Consider the following 22,896-nt stretch of genomic DNA (forward strand, 5'->3'; position numbering starts at 1 on the left):
TCCTGTACATTTCTACTGCTGGTTTGAATTTACACTTTATCTGCTTTGTGCCTTTTTTTAATCTACCACAGCACTGAATTATTTACTTTTTACCTCTGGGTTAAAAGGGAATCCTAATCAGCATGTTAAAAATAAAGTTGAGAAAAACCATTGACCTACTTGGTTATCTATACCTGAAAATGACAAGCCAATTGCTTTATTAAGAATTTCATATAAAAATATAATTTTCTGTATTGTCATCAGAACTAATTTCCAAAGAAAAATAAATAAGTGACACATCTTCAGCCTTCTTTCAGTCTTTATTTTTTTGGGATGAAGCACAATGTACAGCAAAGACACACCACCAAGCAATGCAAAGCAGCAGAGAAGAGAAGATGGAGGGGAGACAGAGAGGACTCTGGATCAACCAGAGGGCATCAGACACAGCTATCCCAAGGCGTCTTAGCAAATTTACCTTTTTTTGAGACATCCTCTGGTAAGTCTGTCCCAACAGGATTTGCATTAGTTTGAAAATTGATAGAGGATGGTGAGGAGTTCAGGTGGGTTTGTTTGCAGTTGATACAGAGCTCACTTGTTTAACGTAACGGATTCCTCCTAGTGCACATCCTACCCATGACCATTAACTACTGTACTTCACATCTTTACAATCCACCAAACAGCACCAAAAGAGCAGCATGAGGAATGAAAGGCTGCATTTTTTTCCTTAAAGCCTCCAGCTAAACACTGCTATATCCTTTTTCTTTTCACCATAACTTAAAAAAATGATGCATTAAAATCGGAAAAACAGAAGTTACACCATATGTGAAAAATGTATTGTTTTGTGTTTAAAAGTAAAATATATTCAGTGGTGCCCTCATAAACCTGACATGACAATGTGTTGCTTTGCCTTATTTTTAATCTACTGACAATATTTTTATGTGATGCATTTATTTGATTAATATATAACATTTGACTTTGGCAAACTGGCAGGAAATGTATTTATCATATCAATTATTGTCCACGTTAAAGGGAAACCTTGTCGTGTCAAGTTTATGTATTTGACTGGCACTCCTGGAATTAAAAGGAGCTTTTTTTTTATAAAAAGTTTTTGTTTTCATTACAAAACCAGCATTTGTACAATATCACTGCTATCTGAGTTGGCACGTTACATCTGCGGCATTCATCTAACATTCACATACTAAGTCTCACATAGCTAAAAGTTCCGATGATTCTCCTACAGTATATTTTATTTAGGATGTTCTCGACATGACATGTCAGAAAAGCTAAAGTTTTGACACAACATGTAAATAAAATAGTTTGGAAGAAGATTGAAGTTGTTGCAAATCAATATGAAAAAAATGAAGATTATTTAGTGCAACAAAATGAGAGCCAGCCAAAGCTCTTTAACTTTCCTTAAGATTAGAATAAAAAGTGAACTGATATGTTCAGATATTATGTACAGCACCATCAAAATAAGATGAAAGTGGGTTAAAAATTAAAAGATTCAACCACAACAATGCACTTCTGTCGAATTTTCCAGTACAGGATGGAGCTAATGTTTAGTTCCTGCTCAAGAAATTTTTCCTTGTTTAAACAGCAAAATTGTGAAGATTTTAGGCTTAATTTGTTATTATCAGTCAGTTTTCTTTCATCATAATCCTCTTTCTTACAATGCAGTAATGCAAGAAATTATATCATGCAGACATTTTCTCAAGTACTACTTTTACCAATGCAGCTGGTTTGTGAGTCTACTCTATGCGTTTCCACATAAAACAGCCAATGTGGTGTTACATCCAGCTGGACTGTGAAAGCTTATCTAAAGGCAGAGGGGGGAGAGACACTTGGGCTCATTCTAACGTTTCAATACTTCACATGGCTCTGAATGAATCCAACAGGTTCAATAACAGATCCTACAGCAAGCGTGCATCCTTGCATATTTTCCACCCACACATCCAGTAAAAAAAAAAAGCACATAGAAAATAACTTACTGACTTAAAATGATCAGACAGAGATGACAGCAAACTTCTCCAATCAGTGCATTATTTTCCTCCATCGTCCAGTGATGTTCAACCAATGATGCAGAAATTATGGTTTCATAAGATATCTTGCTTCATCTAAAACCTTTTTTGAAATCTTCATTGTTGGTTAGTTAATTCTCTATTGTCCCAATCAACAAATCGTGAACAACATTTCCAGCTTTTGCTTTTCATGTTTTCAGACACATTTATATTCCTAGATAAACTCTTTATAATATATTTCAAATAATATTTCCCTATTGATATTTATGACGGTTGCCATCACACAATTTGATGTGACATTAATCTGTAGTGATTCATGGAACAGGAACCCTTTCTCAGTATTTTCCTTTAAGGAATACTCCAACACGTGTTAAAAGTTAAGGCCCTGAGAAATTTTAAAGGAAATTTGGTTGGGATATTAATTTAATTGTTTATCATCTTTTGGAATCTTTTTGTGTTTTTTTCACCTGAAGAGCATGGATTATACTATCACAACTTGATTGTGAGTGACTCCCTTTATCATTTTCGATCAATATGAGGAAAATTATGGAAATCTAAACTTTAAAGGTCCATTTCGCCATTGTACCAGCAGGTTTGTCTGAGTCCTGCTGACAGTCAGCTTTTTAGTAGGGATTGTGGGTGGTGGCTTCTTGTCAGGTACTGACATGTCTTGTCCACATGGGGGCACTCTTGCTTCAGTAAAATGAGACTAGGGAGGCAAAGAAACACAATCACTTAACCTTTCAAGACAAAGAGATATTACCCAAAGAAAAGACAGCAGCTGTACCTATGATGCGCCATGTTGATCCTCACTGGATGGTTCTATTTCCCTAATGACCACTGCCTTGGTCACCTGCATGTCTGGGTGCTGCTGTTTGGCTTCCTGTATTGCAATAGCCAGAGCCTAAAAAAACAGAGTGAGTCTTGTGCTTTATGTAATAAATCTTAAGAGAAAACGTTTGACACTTCAGTAGATAAAAAAGATTTCCAGTTTTGAATTACTTTAGAGTAAATAAGAAACAAAGTAACAATTTCGTAGTCATCTATTTCTATGTTTAACAAAGGCATATTAACTCTTAATTAGTCAGTAATAAGTACGTATTACTCATAGCTACTTTTTAAGCAAAGCAAAACCAACCTATGTACTTACTGCAAGACCATCGTTAACTGACTAAATCATAATAAATAAATCATAACACCCAGTTACTTCTAGAATTGGGTCAGTTTAATTGGAAATGAATATGGGTTTCATAAAAGGCATAAAACATATATGCACATTAATCATTCCCCACAATAAAGTGTTGCAATAATTTCCATTTAACATTTCATTTGACTTAAAAAAAAAAAAATACAGCTAAATGATAAATAACTAACACTTTTAAGCTGTCTAACCTGCTCTTGGTCTACGTCATCATCCCCGGTGATAATAATCCTCTTCTCAATCCTCGTCTCAGAGTATCCACCTTTCACCGTCTGCAACACAGTGTGAGGGAGCTCAGTAGATCTCACATTTGAGAGATGAGCAGCTGATAAGACAGTTACAGCAACTGCAAGATGATTGCATGTGCTTTGATAGTCTTTTTTTCTACCTTTGAGACATGAGTGGTGGCTGAGGTAACATTTTCAGCAACAAGGATAGGCGAGCCAGACGACTCTCTTCCAAAACCACCTCTGTGCACCTGATAAAAGAGAAGAGTTATTGATATTAGAAAAATATAGCCACGCGTAAATTACTACAGCCTGAGCACAAAACTATTATGCCTATTCTTATTATTCATGTATGTGCTTGTTAAACCCTAATAATACCTGCCTGTTACTTGTTAAGACTGTTTCCCAAGCAGTTTATGTAATTAGGACAGTTCTTCGGTTAGAATAAAAAGTAATCATCTTCATTAGGTACATAACAGCGATTTAGGGAATGAACTGGATGCATTGTCCTTGATCTAAGAACACTGAGTATTATCTTGCCATGGCTGGAGCCACTGATGTCTCCTCGTGTACAAACAGTACATGTAATAATCTGAGAAGTGGCAGGATTTGATAAAATGCTTCTTTAACTGTTATACTTGGGTGACTTTCTGAAGAAACAAGCCTGATGGTAAGCGCTGACATTTGTAACCAGACACAATTTTCTAGTCTGAGAAAGATTACAATTTCTGCCAAAATCTGTTGTCATGTCTCATAGTAATTTATAAAATGTTATTTAAAGGGTTTAATCTGAGTGATTTCTTTTTAGTAAAGAATCAGGGAGAGAAAGCTTAAATATGTGAAAACAGAGCTTTCCTTTTACAAAATGGTGGGTCCACCCTGATCTGAAAGAGGTATCACTCATAAGGAGCCACTGCAGGACCAACCCCACAGCTTTTTAACAAATTTCTCCAGTGCTTTTAGAGGGGCGGTTCTCTGGATTTGGTGCACTTTGGGTTCTCAGGTTGCAAAAAAGTGTGCCACAAAAATTGTGTCTCTCAGCATGGCATCTACTGCACTGAGGGACAATTTGAACTTCTAAGAAAATACATAATCCAAGCTTAAGCATGAAAACCCAAACATTAGCTTCTTTGTTGCTTAGATTGTATCTTCTGTCTCTTTCAAACTCTTCCTTATCTTTTTTTCTCTCTGTTTTGTTCTTTAATCTTTCTAAATTGCTGCTCCACTAGAGAGAATAGATCTGCCTGGTATGACAAACACAGTAAGAATTGACAGGAGTATTTAAGGTATTAAATAGTTCCACAAAACCAAGTGACAAAAGGATACTTAATAAAATAAAGGTCAAATTAGTATTTCGTAAGAACAAAAATATCCCAGATGAATGAGATAATGTATAAAGTGTGTTTTTACTGTTTCCAGGTAAAAATAGGGTAGCCCAATACCATACTACTTCTATGTCAAACCTATAGGCTGAGAAATTACCAAAAGTTTAAAACATTAAACTAAAAAGTATTTTAAACTAAATGGTAGCATCTTCATTTTAAAAATGGTAATTGATCAAAATCCTTTACAGGTTTGAATATAACTGGGAGATGTGATTAAAGAACATCTGTTTTATAAATAATTCATGTATTTTAACCAAATTAACCATAATTCATTTATTTTTTTGGTAAATTTTTTAGATTAGCAGAAGTAACTTGAGGTTAGTGGGTTTTATTATTATTAATTTATTTTATATTAAGAGACGAAATAAACATTTTTCAGTGTAGTCATGTTTATTTTGCTAACCTCAATGCATAAGTAACTCATAGAAATAAAAAAATATTTTAAAAAAATCAAATATACTTTTGTTTTATAAAAATATGGATATTTTCATTTCTCGTCATCAAATACTTTTTGGGGTTTACATTAAGGGCAAATCTTTGAGATGAGACTGTTGTGCACAGGGTGCGCTGGATTCGGGGTGTGACCCTAAAGCACTCTGGTTCTGAAATGAGGTGAGAGTTTGTACCATTAAAACACACAGAAATTGCTCAGAGAGTAATTATGGAAACATGTAGATTAATAAAAAAAAAGGGAGATGAGTGCAGTGATTGTACGCAGTGGCTTTGAGTCCGGGGAGGCCTGATCAAACCTCTAGATGCAGAACTGCGTATTATGGAGAGAAGTTGGCTTCAAGCCCAACAGGTTCAGCAGGCAGAAAGGGAAGTTGTTTTTATTCCCTTTATCCCTGCAGAAACAAAAGATGCCTTCCTGAAAAAGAGAGACGTACAATATGGCTAATATTTTGGCTTGTGCTTTTACAGTTTTTGCCTTAAGGAAAAACAAGAAAAGGGAAATATTGAGTTATAAGGGACTCCAGGGAAAGCTTAAAAATCCTTGAAAAATACACCTATTTCCAGGTTGATTCTGGCAAATTGTTGGCTTGTGCTGCGAAAAGGTGAGCCGAAGGGGAGTATCGAGTCCAAGGGATTTCGTAAAAAAAAAACTGAAAAAAAAAAGTTGCACAATGTTGGTGAATCTTCACCCAACATTGAAAAGAGTCTAAATGTTTTCCTTGACGACACTATCTTTCAAATCATATATTACCATCAATACCTGCCTATTCCCACTTATGAAATATCAGTCTCCTCCAACCCTCCCTCACCCCCCACACTGCTGCCACCCTTGTCCACAGTCTTACTTCCTGTCTGGATTATCATACACTTTCTCCTTTCTGGTCTCCTCATAAATGTCTCCATGATCTTCAACTGATCAAGAACTCGGCCTGCATCATAACTTTCACCACTCCTGTCCTTCAGCAGCTTCACTAATACCTGCTGCTGTCTCATATCCAGTGTGAATCCTGCTGTTAAAATTTAAGAAAATTAATATAATTGATGCATTGATCCTCCATATCCATCAGACCTCCTTCATGTTCCCACTCCATCCTGGCCCCTAGATTCCTTTTCTCTGTACACCTGCATTGTTTTTTGTTGCTATTGTTATTATTAAATTAGTAACAAAGAAAATAATATAAATGTTGTAAATTGTTAACTAACCTAACCGTGCTTTAAACTTTCTTTCTGAACTGTTTACTGTCTCTCTTGGTCGAAAATATTTCTTAACTGAGCTAAGGTATTTCCACTGAGATCAGTTTACAGTACACACAGAGTAATTGGATTTACTTTTGCTCAGAGGCATTAAGGAACAAGGGCAGACTATTAATTGCTTAAGAAAAAACTATTGGACACATATCAAAATTGTACATAAATATGTGTGTTAGTCTATCCCATAATTTACCATAATGCACGAACGCATGCACAGATTATTTTAACATGCCAAATTGAGACAAAGTCTGAAGGGTCAGAATACCTTTGGAAAGTTCATTATTTCTCTTCATTTTAGCAAATTCTACCAAAAAATCACAAGATATCTTTGACTATTAGGCTGTTTCCAGTATGGGCAGCTATGTCTGATAATCATATCCCTATGGACACAAGTGTGAGTCCTGTCTGTTTTGACTAGTGGCTCCACAATGATGGATCAAGCTACAAAATGGTTTCAGGGTATTTTCTGTCCTACTTTCTCCTCTATAGAAACTATAACGTACACATCTTTTATCTGGGCTTCTTGCTTGTCTAATTTTTGATGAAAAGGGAAAATCCTCTATATGTTGATGATTTCAGGTTAAGTTAAAATAGGTGAGGTTCTTGGATTATACTCACTGGAGATACACTTTGTCTCGTAGAATAGGAAACCTCACTTAGCCCTGTGATACCATGATCCTGAAACAGAGATCAAATCCATGTCACTTGTTTTACTTTGAGTGAAATAAAGTTATATCCAGCCTTTCATTGTGTAAAACTGAACACCCACCTGATCTGTGAACTCCACAATGGTGGTGGTGAGCTCTGATCCGTTAGGCTGTGTCTCTGTCCTAGTGTCTGTTTTCTTCACTGATGGAGCGGCCATGATGTCACTTGCATCTCTGCTGAGAGGAGTTACTGTAGGGACTCGACTGGCTTCTTTGTGGGACTGATCTCTGTCCATTGATGATGACACTGGTACCGACCTCTTTGGTTTTTTAGGAACAACCGGCTTGCAAAAAATAACAGGTTTGCTTTTAGCATATACTGGAAGCTACAGTGACCATTTTGATACACAAAAATGTAAAATTGTTCAATTTTTAAGGCATATTAGATTTTCTCTGTTAAATCAAAACATTCAGAAGGATGATTAGGATTATTAAACATAAAAAACTTCAGTTTACCTGGCCCTCTGGCCTTTTAACATCTGGTCGGCCCTCGGGTCTGACCTCAGATCGGAATTCTGGTCGGACTTCTGGTCGAACTTCTTCAGGTTGAATAAGTTTGGCCGGGGGGCTGCCACTGGCCCCTCTGGTGAGAGGAGCAGGTACTAATGGAGGGGGTGGTTCAGGGGGGGCTTGTTGCTGAAGCAAATCGATCCCAAAGCGCAGCCCCCCATCAGGTGAGAGATCTCTCTCTCCTAACTCAGACATACCCCTGGAGAACTCTTCCATTCCAGTTTGAAGGTCTGTAAGAACTGTGAAATCTACCTCAGCTTCAAGGCTGGATGTAGAGCTAACGGTGATGCTGGAACACTTGCGCTCAATGCCCAGGTGGGTTTCCTTCAGGTAGAGGATCTCATGGTCCTGGTCGTCTTCAGATACAGAGCCCAGACGCCTCTCCCATGGTTCCTTCTACAGAGATGAAACTGTACATTATCTTTAAGTATGAATAAATATATTCTTTGTCTATCAACAGCAAACATATTTTTCTAAATCCTAGCTCTCCGATTTCAGCAAATAAATTTAGTATTTCATAAACTGCCCTGCTGTTTATATTATTTACAGTGATGATTATTGTGTTGGAAAGCCTCCCTTTTGTTGGTGCAGCTTTCAGTCGGTATAGATCCCATGACCTACTCTATGCTGAAGGAAAATAACAAAGCCCAGCTGTGCAGAGAGAATAATTACTCTACACAACACAATTTTGAGTGAACGAAATGAAAAAAAAAACAAATCTTTGTGTATGATTTATTTGCATATTATCAACTAGGAATGCACTAAAAAAAAGTTTGAGAAAAAATAATTATCACAGGAAAACAAGCTGGCATTTGCCTTTCACTTCAACAAAGTGGATGAAAAAAATTGTCAATATGACCAAGTTTTTCCTGAAGCTTTAGTTGTCCAGTTAGTTGTTTTTAAAGAGATTTAATTATATTAGAGGTTGAATTGTTGAATCATTAACTGCATTTTATTGTACAAAATGTATTAATTGTAACAAGGTATGAGACTTTTCTTCATAAAACTCAGAAACGTAATCCCAAACTGCTCTTTTAATGCATGAATATTCTCTACAATCGTGAAACCAAATCAATGAAAGAACAGAACTCACTGAGGTCTCGCTAAAATGCTCCTCATGGATCGCAGGTGTAGGGGGAGTCTCCTGTAGGTGGAAACACAAACAAATGGCAAACATTAAGATACAATTGATAATGGATGCGCAGACCAGAGCGGGAAACTAAAGCAAGGTGGAAGTTGACGCTTTTGTCACTTTCCACCTTATTTCTTATTCATGTTGGAACATGTACAATTTCTTTTGGGGAAAAAAACTGTATTCAGTCCTGTTAAATTTACTTCTATAGCACTGGATGCAGGTTACGGGTGACTTCTTAAACATACATTTGAGAATTTCCAGAAACTCTACCAGAGTAGAGTTGCTGTCAGAGGCATGCACTTGAAGTATCATTCAGTGTTTTACATCAACAGAAATGATTGCAAGTCCAGTGGTAATGCCATGCACTGAAAGGTCTGATTTAAATAAAAATCCCTTTTAGAGCAGATGTATTCACATTTAGAAATGCAGCATATGAATACCCCAGCCCTGAGGAAACTTGGCAGCTCCGCAGCATACGATTACTTCTAATAACCTTTTTTTTCTTGTTGCTACAGAGGTGCCAATGTAGAAGATTTAGTCCCAACGCTTTTTTTCTTTTTTTTTTGCCAAAACAGGGATTTGAAATATGTCAAAAAAGGCTTGGTGGGAAAATGGTGGTAAGGTCTTGCACTCCTTGCAACAACAGCGTCCTTCACTCTGTGAGGATGTTGGAAGGAGAGACCATGTTAAGGTGATAAAGTTAAGGACACCTGAAGCTTAAGCAATATGAGCTTTGCTTAAAGACCCATAGCATTCTCAAAAGGCCAAGCAGTTGTCAAGTTCTGCAGAAGAAATGCTCCCAATTCTCATGGACGTGAACTGAGACGGTCAATGGTACGATGCGCAGGGAAGTGAACATTTGCTTGCTTGTAAGCAGCCACATGACTGTTGAAGGATATGTGTAATATTATTTGTATTCAGATGATACAAAACAAGATCTGAACCACTCTGGCTGAAGCTCATGCAATGCTTTACTTTCCGATGATTGATAAACAGGCTGGAAGGTACTGACTGTTTACCGGTTGCTTCCTCTTAGCTGTTTCTTGGCTGGGGGTCCGGTAGTGGATGTGGATGCTGTCAGTATTGTCTGGCTTATCTCGGGACCACTGTGTTTTTAGAGGTAGGGTACAAGGAGGAGCTGTGGGAAATTTGGAGCCCAACTCCAAGAGAGAATTGTCTTCCTGCAACAAATTCCCCTTTGTCCACTGGCCTTGTCCTGTTGAATCTTTGCCGTCTTTCGGGTCTTTCTGTGTATACAACACATTTTTAGTTTGATGGGGAACTTGGGTTTGCCGATACAGCTCTAAGGACTGCAGGACAGTATTGCCATCAAGTCTCCGTCCTAAATCGCAAGACGGTTTAGTCGCCTGTTGATTCCCAGATGCACTAAGGGTGCTCCTGTCAGACTGGCTTTGAGTTTCAGGGTTTAAAACTTTGTTCTCTTTATTCAAAGATTTCTTTGATCTCTGTGGCTTGAGCGGAACTATTTTGGTGACTTCAGAATGTGAGTTTAAGGTTTTGTTGCAATCCTTTTCCCCATTGTGTCTCAGGTCTCTCATTTTCCCAGCCTCTGTGTTTGTTGTACCCCATTCACATTTAGGTCTGTTACCCTTTGGGAAAAGATCCAAAGTTTCAATAGATTCAAAGTTCTTTTTTTTCTCTTGATGCTGGTACAGACAAATGTTTACATCTTTGTTCATCTTATTTATAATTTTTTCAGGTGGTAAGTCATATCCATTTTCATTAAACATATTTCTCTCAGATGCAGAGTCACAATGTCCATTAGTTGCCTCATCCATCTTGTTAATTTCTCTCCTTCCTGATGCCTCGGTTATAGATGTTCCAAACTTAGTGGTTAAGTATTCCCTGGATGTTTGGTAATTGTCCATAATTGCTTCAGACCCTAATGAGGTCTTATTCTTTTCTGCATTGATGTGAGAATCCAGTGTTGTCTCATAACCATCCTGCTTCTCAATCAATTTGGCATCACTGGTTGCCTAAATTGACAAAATAACAGTTTGTGTTAGTCTAAAAACAAATCTATCTAATCTATCTTATCCCCATCTAATTTTTGTAAAATTAATAAGGAAGAGTTTTGAGTTCACAGCAACTTTCAAGTCACCCACATATGATAAGTAAACATTAAAGAAACGTTTGCTACAAATGTGGAAATTTAACTGATTTTGTGTCATTACATGCTTGTTCTTGGACTTGTATTACTTATGTTATTATAAGAAACAACATTGGCTGATACCATGTCACTAGTAAAATGTTACAAAAATCACCTTTGAAGGATAAAGACATTCTTGCACACCTGTAGGATCTTAACAAATACTCTTCGTACCATCGACTTATGTGACTGCAACCTCATATAAATGCCACATGCCAAACACATATGTCAGTTACAAAGTGTATTAAGCAGTGGCCAAACAACATAGGATCTCAATCTGTGAGTACAATATGCAAGTGTTCTTTCTAAAGATTTACTCACCTTGGCCCACTAACCCATTAAAGAGCAATTAACCTGCAACTTGACTTTTTTTTATAAACTGTATACATGGATGTCTTTTAGTGCTTTCTACATGTACTATTATTTTGACAATCTCCTGCACATTTGATGATAGTATACTTGCAAAGAGAGAACAATTTTTAGGGTTGCTGCAAAATGGATGGTGGATGCAACAGCCTGGAACCAATTGCAATTTCTTAAAATACATGCAGCTCTGAAAGATTATTTCTTAAAACTATAAATGTTTTTTTTATATTGTTATTAATTATATTAACCCAATAAAGGTATAAAGTATTTTTTTTCTCTAATTCATCAGAGTCAACCATGAAATTATGAGTTTATGGTAGAGTTAGAGCACTGAAGACAGACTGACTTGTAAGTACTAATAAAAAAAGATGTAGATGTAACACATGTCCATGAAATTTATGTTATCTACAAGTAAAAAAAAACAACAACTCTAAGGTTAACATTTAATCACCTATAGGTGACATTTTACAGTTTGAACATAAAAAGAGAAAAATCCCTAGAGATATCTCCTACTGTAATTAATTCATATTTTAATCACATTAACATATAGAAACAACATAAGAAAGATATTTGTTCCCCTGTTGATCCTAAGTGTCCATGTGCTGATGTGCAAAAAAAAAAAAAAAAATCTCACCCAGCAAAATACCTTGAATTAAAAAAAGCAACAATGATCGATTAAAATGTTGTTAAACACTCCATAAAGCCTTGTTAAATCAATACTGTACTAAAGAGTTACAGTTGTGAAGGAAATTTACATTTGAACTTTATAAAACTAGAAGAAAAAAAAAGACTCACAGTTTTTCGTTCAGGGGTTCCGGCAGGAGGAGTGGCTGACGGGATCCGCTTGTCTCTTGATGCCTTCTTGCTGTTTGGCTGCTTTAAAGCCCTCTTCAGCTCATTGATGCTAGCCTGGTGTTTCTGTAAAACGTCCTCTGGCTTATCCAAAAACTGCTGCTTAGACAGGAAAACATAAACAGAAAGTGATTTAAGGTCTTAAAAATATATTCTTTTAATTGCATTTTAATAAATGTAATTTTTCTGTTTAACAAATGAAATGCAAATTCTTTAACTTGACTTAAACCTCCTTTACTCACCACCTTTAAAATGACAGAAGATGATGGATTAAGAGCGTCAAGAAATAAACTGTAAGCATTTATTCCCATAAGACTTGTATCAAAATAATAATTCAAAAAATAATTCATTTATATATAATGTAATAATATAATAATATAAAATTAAAATAATAATATAAAAAAATAAAATTCAAGCAGAGGACTTGTTACTGAGTCTCAAAATACCAGCCAAAGTTAATAAAAAATCTTTAGTATTTTAGAAAACTAAACCAGAACTGATTAAGTTTTGTAAGAATTTGATTCATATTAATAATTTCAGAGAAGAACTATTTAACAAAACAATTTTGAAACCAACATTCACAACCACTTTCTGACACGAAGTAATGCATTAGAAAATTACGTGCACCACAGTGGTAAAGCTTCAAATAGGACTTCCTTTCATCTTGGTGCATTCTGACACGTGGAAGATGCAGATGTAAAATCATCAACCAAAAACACCCGGTAATGTTCATACACAGCACATGTCCACAATAAGGACGAGCAGTACCTCCTGCTTGGGCCGATGGGGCAGCAGATCCTTCTCCGACAGACCGGGAGGGTGATGGGGGGGGGAGCAAGTGAAGTGGAATGAAAAGTTTTTGGAGCAAAGCAGCAGGTTGAGATTTTGAGGGAAGGGGGGAGGAACAGATGTGTGCAGAGACAAAGAGGTAAAATGCAGCAGGTGAGTGAAAACAGGCAGGCAGGCAGGCAGCCAGAGGGACAAACAGAAACAGCTGACACCGTCTAGGAGTGGAGGCAGGATCTCTGACTCAGACTATTAAGCTGAATAATGTTCTGCCAAGAAGACAGGGACAATCCATTTTAGTGTCAGCCAAATTATAATTAATGCAGTCGTCTATTGATTTGGGTGTTTGGGAGAGGATTATTCCCATGCTTCTTAACCCAAAGATTTGATGAGAGCACATTTAGAAAACCACAAATAAGAAGTCCAATAATTTGCTCATCTAATTTTCATTTGTCCAGCCTAAAAAAAAATGATTGCCCTTTATCTTGAACATTTAAAGCCATAAATATTAATGTACTATTTTGGTATTTTATTTAGATACATGCTAGCCTAATGCAAATTGCATATTCTGTGCAAATGGATGAAAAGATGTGTTTATATATATATATATATATATATATATATATATATATATATATATATATATATTTTTTAAATGCGTTTTAAAAATGTACTCAATCTGAGTCTGTATTTTGAAGAACTTCCTTTTACAACTACAGCTACAGTCTTTCTGGGTTAAAATCTGTTTTCTAAATGATAAGACTCATACTGTCCATTCTAATATTAAAAATAGTACAAGCAAAGTCAGTTTGGATGGAGGAGATATGTATATAAAAAAAGAATGTCCTTAAAAGTCACTCTTTTAGATTTGGGCCTGCCCTTTGACTAGACCGTTTCAACACGTTAATGCTTTCCTGTAAACCATTTCATCACAGCTGCAGTTGTTTACCTTTCTATTCAGGGCCATTCCAAGGAATTTTGGGGCCCAAAGCAGAATCGACTTGAAGCTCCATAATACACCACAGACTGACTAGAAAATTGTGGATAGAGGGGACTCCCTTGAGGCATATTTTGATAATGGTGTCACTGTACTTTTTTACAATCACTGAATTTAAATTCCCGATTCTTGTCAGCTTGGTCTGTAGTACTTCTCATTTTAAATAAACAGCTACTTTAAGTGTTGGTGCGCTATTCATTGCCCAGTGTTGGTAGACATATTAAACAATGCCCTGAGAGTTGTTGAAAGCTTAGATTATATTTGGATGACTTTTTGTTTGTTCACTTTCACTGCAAATACAATTGTTCTGTAAAGTTAGTTGTAATTGTAATCAGAATAGATTAGGCACAAGAGTGACTGTATCTATAAACTAAGCAATATAGAGCCAATAGCTTGTACTGGAATTTTTTTAGACTTTATCAAAAAAAAAAAGAGTGCTAAATTAAAATGTATATTTTAGTCTGACTATTTTTTTTATTCAATGAACAATGTCCTTCCATTTCACAATTGCTGTGCTACTTTTAAAATAAATTCTATTGAAATACATTTAGGTTATACTGCAGTTATTGCAAAGCATGTTTTTTCTAATCAAATAGCCTTATTAATATACCTGCAGGTAAGAAATTGTGGTCTAGAAATTACATTTTTTTTATTCCAATAAAACTTCCACAAGGGAGGGGGAAAAAATTAAGAATAAATCCATAATTTGTTTGTTCTTCTGGAGATCAGTTCATGCAGCTTCCATGGATTCTAGTTAGTTTAACCCTGGAAATAAGGACCTTAATATTAACATTTCCACAAGCATTTAACTGCTTAAACACAGAGTAACGGAGCATAACCTTAAACAGCCACAAGCAGACAAAGGTCCATGACCAAAATACCTCTGGTTTCGAGTCTATAGGAATGCCTGGCTCCTCATCCTGGTTGAAAGAACAAGGAAGAGAACAGAAATGTAAGAGAAAGAGAGCTGAGATTAGCGAAAGATGTTAGGAGCGCTGTAGCAAGAGAAGAAGATAGATGAGGCAGGGTGCTGGTTAGACATTTATAATTTGCAGGAAATAAGTCAGGTTAGATTTTAAAGAATAGAGAGCAAAGATGACTTAGAGGGCTTATTAGAATATGGGATATTATGCCAAGAGTAGAAGAGCAAGGATGATGATTAGTTTCTTTAATAAAAAGAGGAAAAGAGAAAATGTTCATGCAAGACTGCACAATTGGTGTGCAAAATAGAAGCTTTTCAAATTAGGACTGCAATACCAAAGTACTGTTCTCCAACCTTCTAAAAGGTTTGTATAGTCATTATGTTTACTTAGCAGCAGGCAGAGGCTATTAGGACCTTTTTTGTTCATATAATTGATTCATAGTGTATTCACATGTTTGACCTTTTTTAACAATTATGACTGAAAACAGTTCCCAGTGCAATTTCTGGAACTAACTCATTCCTTTACCTTGAGCTCCAAGGCCTTTGTTGGCGTTGAACTGACAGCTCCAAGTGGCTGTTTCCGACCATCATGCTGCTCCATCTCCTGGTCTGTGAATCGGTTCTGGTCTTGGTCTTGATAGAGGTAATGATCATGGTCAAGATCTAAGCTGCCCTCTTGATCCAGATCTTCCCGGGACATAAACTGTGTGTGTTCACTTGAGCTTCTCTGAGACAACTGATCCATACTATCCCCTAAAGCTGAAGCTAAGAAGAAGGGGTTATAGGAGAGCAGAGAGAAAAAGTGTCTTTATTACAATACTTCGAAAAACAAACATTCAACAAGGCAATAAAAAAGTTTGGGTTCACACCTCCATCTATGCTTCGGGGCTGCAGGTATCGCTTGCTGACAGAACGATCAAACTGTGGGGCAGGCCTGTCAATCAAAGCACTTGCCTGCCTTGTCTGGGCTTGTGTCCTCCCACTGTATCGAAACTTGGAGCCAATTACGAGAAAGCCCTTAGGAGGTGGTTCAGGGGAAACCAACCTGTAAAAGAAACCTCAATTTATGAAAAAAACTTTAAGATTAACTTTATTAGTATATGTTTTAAGGTTAAGGCTAAATAACACCTCAAAAAATGTCACCTGGTGAATGTGTTTAATGGAAGGCTTGAATTGCTGATGCCAGTCAATATTAATACTATTTAGAGCTGAAACAGAAATATATTCTGAATTTTTAAATTACAGCTTTTGGTTTATAAGTTTTATAAGGGAATTATAGACAATTGAGCTGGCAAAAAAGGAGCTTTTAAATCTCTTAGTAAAGTGCTGGTTTATTAAGTATCTGTTAGAAATGGAAGGAGGAAGTGGGTTCACACATGCGCTGCCTTTTAATATTTGATTTTTGGACAAATATGTTCCCAAAAAATCAACTAGATTTTTAAACAAATTATGGAACTAATCCTTCTTTATTCTGAACTTGCCAAACGAAAAGTTTCTTTTCAAAAACGCCCAACAAAAGCAATTTAGCAAACTCACTCTCTTAGCAAGAAGATGTGTTCTACTACAACAGATAAAACATAGACCCCCAACCATGAAAGAGTTGTATGGAGAGATCGTAGGGTTCCTCCCAATAGAACGTTTGCGTTCCAAATTAAAGAAAATCAAAGCAATTTTTGACAGGTGCTGGGAGCCTTTGCTGAGCCATCTCCCAAAAAAAACTGCTGAAATTGCGTGAAAGCGGTATGACAATATCAGCTCGGGCCCATCTCCTGAAATCCTGCTTCATGATTCCTTTCAAAGAATACAGAGCCAATACCTGTGCTGCATATCTTACAGTATGTAATGTTGAAAATTGGAAACTATACAAGAGATACCTAAAGAGGATGTTGTGTTAATAAATGTGTTAAACTATCACTTATTTTACTGGAAATAAATTCTCCAACTCCGCAGAATTTGTTAGGTCAATATCTAACACTATGCTTTCTCTGATTTTTCTCATAGTAGCTTCATCTGGTCTGTTCCTGTGTGGCTGGGACAGCATCCTGGACAGAAATATCAGCTGTGCTGCTGGCATCAACACCATTGTTTCTAGATGTTCGAGCTTGACCTGTTTTTCAGTGTAGTCCTGTTTCTCTGACTGTGACTGGCTGGATGTGCTCTCTTCGTCCACTGATGTGGGAACTGGCGCTGTGTTTCCTGGACTGGGCCACCTGTGGAACTAGATGAAAGCTGCCTTTTGTATCTGTGCTTCTTTCTGTATGTCTGCTTCTGTCTCCTTGAACCCCAGTCGGCCTCGGCAGATGGCCGCTCACTGAGCCTGGTTCTGCTGGAGGTGTCTTCCTGTTAAACAGGCATGCTTGTCGCTACAAGCATGCTTTGTTGCATCAACTCATTGCCTTAGAGCCAATGAGTTGATACACTCTACTGGTTTTCCTTAGATAGAAAACTGATTCTATTTGACTCTATGATCTAGTTGAATTGTAAAGTGCCTTGAGATGACATGTGTTGTGAATCGGCACTATATAAATAAACTGAATTGCGTTGAATTGTAATTATAGCTTCTGGGCATTTAATGTTTGTTCTTTTTTAATTATAGTCAACAGAGACCTTTATAGTCCAGGTCCTCCCAGTAGGTGACTTTGCTATTTTCATCTTGTGTGAATATTGTGTTGAGCACTGATACCCACATTTTCCCATTCATATTTGTTTACTAACAGACAGGCTTGTGCCTGCAGATTGCCACTATGGCTCCAGAGGGTTCACCTACTGAAGTGTCCAGCTTTCAGTAAGATCTTAAAATCAAGTTGGGTTTATGCCATGTCTGCAAAGCACTGCATGCTCCTTTCAGCATAGAGGCATAGAAAATGTTGGCCAGAACAGTTTTTTCTACTTTTACATATACTGTGGCTTTTTAAGTTTGCAGTCTTTTGCGTATTACTGCCTCCCAGAGTTTACCAGAACAGTGGAGAGTATAAAATACTGCAAATGTTTTGTTACTAATGACCTTCGCTGCTCATTTCCGTGCAGAAGATAGATGCTACAAACTTATTTGGTAGCAATTTAACACATTCTCAACCAGATAAAGACAGAATGCTCTCTGAAGAGGAGGAGTATTTAATTAAGTTTATTTGTTTCTTCAGAATGAAGGTAGAATGAAGAAGGACAGATAGAGGGATTTCTTTATTGTTTTCAAGAATGTTGTCCCTGCTCTACACCTCGGATCTGGAGTAGAGCCGCTGTATGTCTACATCAAAAGGAAACCTTGAGGATTTTTTGAGTCTTTGCTCATGATCCCTACTGGGTTTCTCTGGAGTTTTCCAAGGACTTGTTTGATTTCTCTTACAGGCTTTGTTAGACACTATTTTTTATCCTTAACTTGTAACTTGTTCTGTGCTGCAGTTATTTTTACCTGATAGCTCTTTGAGGATAACCTTTTGGTGCAAATATGATGTCCTTCACGTTAAGATCCTGCATTATTTTGTAAAAGAAAGGTCCAAAATGTTTAAAAATAATCTGTTTTTATTATTTAGCTATTCATGTGTGAATAGCTTAAGACCTGCATACACTGTATGTCTTTAGTGCTTTTAGAGATGATTTTCCAGTTTCCAGTTTTTGGATAGTACTTTTGGCCAAATAGTGTGTTGTGCGCTCTGTTGTATAAAAGGGGGTGACCACAGGCGATTCGCTACTCACGCTGAGCTCCTGATCAGAAATTGTGGGTAACAAGAAAGTCAAAACTGTTTGATATTTTGGGTGTGGCTTATGTTGAAGTAGTGACACACAAGATTGAGAAATCTTACCTCTGAGATTTTCACACTACCCATATGCATGTAATGTGCTTCTTCTTCTATGACTACTGACCTTTACAGATTTGCTTTAAAGTTTACATGACCTGCCATTAAAGAAAATTATAAATTTAGACTGGTAATTCAAATATTTTTAACTGGCATCTGTTTTTTTTTTCTATTTTTAAAGGAAGGGTATGTAAACTTTAACGAATAACAAAATTTATTGTGTGAGTGAGTTTTACAGTGGGAGTAGTCTGATCAAATCTGAGCGTCAGTTTGTATAGTGTGAGGACCTACAACTGTGAACTCTTGCACAATTTGAGATATGGCTGCGATTGAAAATATCACACAGTGTATCCCAGGATTTATATAGATTGCTTAAACATATCTGAAAGTTGTCAAATGCAAAGAAATCCACAAAGTTTTAAATGAAGAAGAGAGCAAACCTGCCTAAAGAGAGAGATTTTTATGGAAGCCCTTAGACCTGATGGAGATCAGGATTACTTTTTTTTATTAACAAGTCAGTTTATTAACAGTCAGTTCTTTTCTTTTTTTAGATAATAAAAACTGTGAGATGTCTTTCAACAGCATTCATATCCGACATGCCAAGAGTTAACATGCATGCAGTGTGCAAAGATGCATCCGTCCATCCATGTGTATGAAGTCCTACCTGAAGAAGGTGTGGTGTTCTATGCAGACCTTCCACAAGCGCTTGGAGGCCCGATGGTTGGGCAGCTTAAAGCCTATGGTGCTCTCAAACTGTTCATACTGAGTGTTGAGGGCGAAGGTGGTGAAGACGGTGGGGGGAGGGGGAGTGAAGAAGAAAAGGAGCGTGAGGGAACCAGGTGTGTGGACAGACAGAAGGATGGCAGTAAGATGAACTGTGTTTATTCCTGAGTAATGGAGAGAATAAACCTTCTTTTTCTTTTTTATTTACTCATGGAACTGTATTCTATTTTCTCAGGACACAATGCCATCTAAAACTACCTTATAAATTAGTCATTTAAGAACCCAGCAGAGCAGTTCAGTGGTGCGCAGAGGAGATACTGCTAAATCAATAGTTATTAGTGATAAGGGATCTTCAAAGGCTGAAAGATGTCCATTGACATGAGAAGGTGAGCTTTTGTTCCACACAAAAAAATCTGCAGGGACAGTACAGAATAAGAACACTTTAATATGCCAAAGAAATATATCCTCAAGGGACACCTGAATTGAAGGCTGACTTAAAAGATGAATATGACAAAGAAAGCGGCTGAACAAAATGGCCTTCGTGTTCACCACAAAGATATCAGTGAAAGTTTAACAGTGAAAGCAAAGAAGTCTGCAGTAACCTGGAAGCCAAAGGGGGAAGGAAAATCATAATAATTCAAATAATGGAAACAAAAGTTAATTCCCTGCTTAATATGGAATCAAAAACCTCATCACAATTAGAGAGAAACAAAAGCAAGACATATCAACTCAATCTTTACTGAGGTGTCTCTAAGGGCTATGAATAATGACTATAGCGGATAAGGTGGATTGTACCAGATAAATCACAGAGGCAACACCTATCAAACCATGAAATGACTATTTGTGCTGCTTGGCACCAACCAAGAAGGGCAAAGATGTAATTTTAACAACTGTGAACCCATGAAATAAAAATGTCCTGTTGGCTCTGTGCCTAATAATTTCCTTCTTTCATGTTTCCTGTCTTCTTCAGTGGCCATGTGGTTGTTCTTGTGAGAATGGGCATGCAATAATTCTGCAGTGAATTCTAGTTAAACCACATAAATCTGGAAAGATTACACATGTATAGTTTGGTTTACCTCTCCTGGACGGATTTTGATATAGAAGTTGCTTCTTTTATATGAGATTTTAAGGATTTTAGGCCAGGCAAAGCGATTGATTCTGAGGCGGTCTCTGTAGATGAGAAGCCCATTTGCACTGACGCCAAGCATTATGTCTATTCCCTCAGAGTCCTAGGAAAGGTAAAAAGATTTTCAAAGAGTAATCAAAAAAAGACATTAGGGGATACAGAATTCCAGCAGGAACAATGACAGTAATCTATTCCTGCCTTTGCATGATGAAGATCCACTCCATACATTGAGAGCTTCTTTGCATTTTCTAGGAAGTTCATCTCTGCTTCTGCTGGAGTCATCCCCCTAAAGAATAAATCCCAAAAGAGGATTATTAATTTACTACTATCACTTTAAGCTCATTCATGCATTGCTGTGGTAATCATAGTCATTTCTATGACCTATAGTTATGGTGCAACTCCATCACTCTCTCCTCCAGTTCTCGCGTTTGGTTTGGAGCAAAGTGGAAGTCACTGACGTAGTCTGGGCCATGTTCTTCAGGGTCGTAGTCTCCCAGTTCAGCCTGGACTGTGTAGGAGCCCAGCAGAGCATGTGTGACAAATGAGCATGGGAGGCGGCCAGAGAGGATGTCATCCCTTAGCTGTAGACACAGGTAGTACCTTATAAACAAATCAGAAAAATAAATGAGAGATGCAGAAAAAAAACTTATTTCAAAAACAAATCAAAGTCTTAAAAATCTGCTACTTGATCCTAGTCTTTGGTTTTCAGTGAAAATCCTTGCTATGTATGGCTCTTAGGAGGTTAGTGCTGGTCAGCAAACAGAAATGGTGCAACTAATATTTCAAAGTTTTAAATATGCTCAAGAAAACAAAGTGATGCAACTCTCTGCCCAATATCATAATCTATATATAAAAAGCAGCAATCGCAATGTGGCTCAGTAGTCAAAATAAAATTATCATATTTGCTTCCATCCGCTTCTTTAGAAGATCTTAGGGAATTATTTTTTCCAATAATCTGTAAACTGTGAGGCAACTTTGCTTATGGTATGCATCGAAATAGAAATAAGTTAATGATCTTTTTGTCCAAAAAAACGAATATAGGTCTCGTATTCACAAACTTTGAAATGAAACACATGGCCTGCTACAGTATATCAAAACGGAATTGTTAGATTTAATTATTGTCATGAGAGTTAAATGGACAATCCAACTGCCATTTAACAAAAGGTATGTCTCTGTTAAAAGGAAGAGCTCCTAAAAAAGTTTAGATAAATTACTATTATCTTCCATTCATAAGTAAAATTGTTGGAGAAAAAAAAACAGCATTTCAACAGTTAAATAGCTTCTTAACAAAAACAAACGGCTTTAATATTTTTCGAACTTCTGTGCTCACCCCAGCACTGAGGCTTCCTTCATCAAAGTGTTCAACGATATCCACACAAACACAGTCTGGGGAAAAAAACCATAGTGCTGGTTCTGTAGGACCTCAGGGCAGCATTTGACACTATTCTCCGTTAAATATTATTAAAGTGAATGAAGAACTGGGTCTGAATTGGTTCAAATCCTAACTGTGGAAGAAGGCAATTTTTGACATGTGGAGTACCAGAAGGTGCAATCCTGGGGCCCATACTATTTGATATTTAGGTACAAGATCCAACAATCCCAGATAATTATTTTTCTTTAATGAAGATTAGTTATCACAACTGTTCTGATAATACACAGCTCTATATCATGTTATGACCACCTTACTCCAAACCTATCCAAGTACTGGAACAAATTATTATGTGGGCCTTCTCTAAAAAAAATCTCCAGCAGGTACAAAGTAAGGTTTCTACCACCTGATCAACAACTCCAAAGAGTTTAAGAACTAATGTCAGAATAAGATCTAGAAACAGTCATCAAGGCTTTTGTCTTCAGTCGCTTTGATAACTCTATGGTAATGGTACCTTCATAGTTCTGCAAAATGAATATATTATAATCTATTTATAATAATCTATTATAAATCTCTCTTACAGCTAATCCAGAATGTTACTGCTTGCGTTTTCACAAAGACTACAAAAATAGAGCACATCCCACCAGGTTTAACAGTTCTTACACTGGATACCTTTAGCTAAGAGAATACAGTTAGAAGTACTTCTATTAGTTTATAAATCACTGTACAGTTTAGCACCACAATACAAGACTTACAATCACGTGTTCTGGTCCCAGTCTACCGTATTTCCCCAGAACCAAACATTAAGACTACAAAACAGCTGAAAAATTAAATCCTTTAGATTAAGGCTGAAGACCCACCTGTAAAATGCTACCTGTCAGTCACAGTCTACAAATCAGTCCAGATGAAAAGCTCCTCTAAACAA

General features: G+C 36.9%; 1 protein-coding gene across 8 annotated transcripts in view; it reads right to left on the minus strand.

Annotated features, from left to right (window-relative positions):
• Window positions 1-280: 280 nt before the first annotated feature.
• si:dkey-178k16.1 (band 4.1-like protein 1) overlaps window positions 281-22,896 on the minus strand; it is a 57,619-nt gene continuing 35,003 nt past the window's right edge. For 2 of the 8 annotated variants that reach the window (XM_038283056.1, XM_038283055.1), the window contains exons 7-24: window positions 20,984-21,202; window positions 20,801-20,888; window positions 20,553-20,705; window positions 19,418-19,515; window positions 15,829-16,004; window positions 15,486-15,724; window positions 14,919-14,957; window positions 13,023-13,052; window positions 12,198-12,356; window positions 9,886-10,863; window positions 8,825-8,875; window positions 7,678-8,127; window positions 7,284-7,505; window positions 7,133-7,192; window positions 3,587-3,676; window positions 3,390-3,470; window positions 2,785-2,901; window positions 281-2,706 (exon numbers count right to left, since the gene is read on the minus strand). In XM_038283056.1, the coding sequence (XP_038138984.1) occupies window positions 2,785-2,901; window positions 3,390-3,470; window positions 3,587-3,676; window positions 7,133-7,192; window positions 7,284-7,505; window positions 7,678-8,127; window positions 8,825-8,875; window positions 9,886-10,863; window positions 12,198-12,356; window positions 13,023-13,052; window positions 14,919-14,957; window positions 15,486-15,724; window positions 15,829-16,004; window positions 19,418-19,515; window positions 20,553-20,705; window positions 20,801-20,888; window positions 20,984-21,202 (3,250 nt within the window). In that variant the 3' untranslated portion in view covers window positions 281-2,706. The remainder of the gene's footprint in view (window positions 2,707-2,784; window positions 2,902-3,389; window positions 3,471-3,586; window positions 3,677-7,132; window positions 7,193-7,283; window positions 7,506-7,677; window positions 8,128-8,824; window positions 8,876-9,885; window positions 10,864-12,197; window positions 12,357-13,022; window positions 13,053-14,918; window positions 14,958-15,485; window positions 15,725-15,828; window positions 16,005-19,417; window positions 19,516-20,552; window positions 20,706-20,800; window positions 20,889-20,983; window positions 21,203-22,896) is intronic. The other 6 variants (XM_038283057.1, XM_038283058.1, XM_038283059.1 and 3 more) reach the window with 6 other exon arrangements.

Source organism: Cyprinodon tularosa, unplaced genomic scaffold (genome assembly GCF_016077235.1).
Source record: "Cyprinodon tularosa strain WSP-4 unplaced genomic scaffold, ASM1607723v1 ctg19, whole genome shotgun sequence".
NCBI lineage: Eukaryota > Metazoa > Chordata > Actinopteri > Cyprinodontiformes > Cyprinodontidae > Cyprinodon > Cyprinodon tularosa.